The following is a 1,328-nucleotide window of genomic DNA, read 5'->3' on the forward strand; positions in this document are numbered from 1 at the left end:
TTTTTTTTCCAATAGTTTCTCTGCGAAAGATAGATACCATCCATCACCCATCTATGGACAAAACCAACCAGCCTCCTGAACCTGTCCTGTTCCAGAAGGTTCTGCAGAGTTCAGATACTCCACAGAAAGTTCAGTTAGCCGATAGACCTCAACCTGGAGATATACCTCCTAAACCACAGCCTTCAGAATTACCTCCTAAACCAGGAGAACTGCCTCCAAAGCCTCAGCTATCTGACCTTCCCCCTAAACCCCAGCTAGGTGATCTACCCCCTAAACCTCAGCTGAAAAATCTCCCGCCCAAACCTCAACTGACGGACATTTCCCCACCCAAACCTGTAACCACTGAGGTCCTCCACAAACCTCCTCCTGGAGAAGTGGGAGCCACTTCTCCTCCTGGAGAAGTGGCTCCCAAGCCCCAACCACCAGATACTCTAACAATCATCCAACAAGCTGAACTGTCTCCTCAACCTGTCCAGTCTAGTGAAGACACCAATGGAAGCCCAACATCTGCACAAGACACGCCTGTACCGTTGCCCAGGAAAATAAATCCAGTAAGGATTTGGTCGCCGATGCTTTGGAAAAATGCATTGAAGTCTGTAACAAGCTGCTTTCAACAAACTCTCTTACATTATTTGTTTTGCTTTCTATCAGATAAAGAGTAAAATGCGGAGGGTGAAGACTATCTACGATTGTCAGGCAGATAATGATGATGAGCTTACTTTCGTTGAGGGTGAGGTCATTGTAGTAACCGGGGAAGAAGATCAGGAGTGGTGGGTAAGTGTAACAACACCAAATTTTCAAGCATGTGCACAACAGCATGAGACTGAAGAAACAAAAATTTTGCGAGGCCCTGTGCGGTCGCACACTTTGCATAGCCCTTGGAGCGATTCCACCAACAGTACATAAACAAATGGGCTCCTTGGAATAAAACCAAGAGTCACACTGTGTCGTTTAAAGATGTAATACTGATAAACCATGGTTAAAGCAGAATTGTTTCCAGGCCATTGAATTAAATTTAACTGGTAATCTGGCATTCCTTTTCAGAAATGCCGTAGTTCATCATCAGTTATTCTTTTCTTGATTTAGACTGGCATTTAGAGACACATTCTGATTGCAACCTTTCTTTTTTTGTCTTCAGATCGGGCACATCGAAGGGCAGCCAGAGAGGAAAGGTGTATTTCCCATGTCTTTTGTTCATATCCTGTCTGACTGACACGCAACTGTTGGTCCTCCGCCTCCATCTGTGGGATGCACTTGACTTAGCTGCTGAATCAACAATGCAAGTTTTAGGAAGATGGAATCACAATGAAACATCATCAGAGACAGAG

At 44.7% G+C, this 1,328-nt stretch overlaps 1 protein-coding gene across 1 annotated transcript in view; it reads left to right on the forward strand.

Moving 5' to 3' along the window:
• LOC107578095 (arf-GAP with SH3 domain, ANK repeat and PH domain-containing protein 1-like) overlaps positions 1–1,322 on the forward strand; it is a 1,804-nt gene extending 482 nt beyond the window's left edge. Inside the window, exons 2-4 of the mRNA XM_016264084.1 lie at positions 16–551; positions 652–774; positions 1,139–1,322. Coding sequence (XP_016119570.1) covers positions 54–551; positions 652–774; positions 1,139–1,213 — 696 coding nt within the window. The 5' untranslated portion in view covers positions 16–53 and the 3' untranslated portion in view covers positions 1,214–1,322. The remainder of the gene's footprint in view (positions 1–15; positions 552–651; positions 775–1,138) is intronic.
• Positions 1,323–1,328: the final 6 nt, after the last annotated feature.

Source organism: Sinocyclocheilus grahami, unplaced genomic scaffold, assembly GCF_001515645.1.
Source record: "Sinocyclocheilus grahami isolate Dianchi unplaced genomic scaffold, SAMN03320097.WGS_v1.1 scaffold8798.1, whole genome shotgun sequence".
NCBI classification, from domain to species: Eukaryota; Metazoa; Chordata; class Actinopteri; order Cypriniformes; family Cyprinidae; genus Sinocyclocheilus; species Sinocyclocheilus grahami.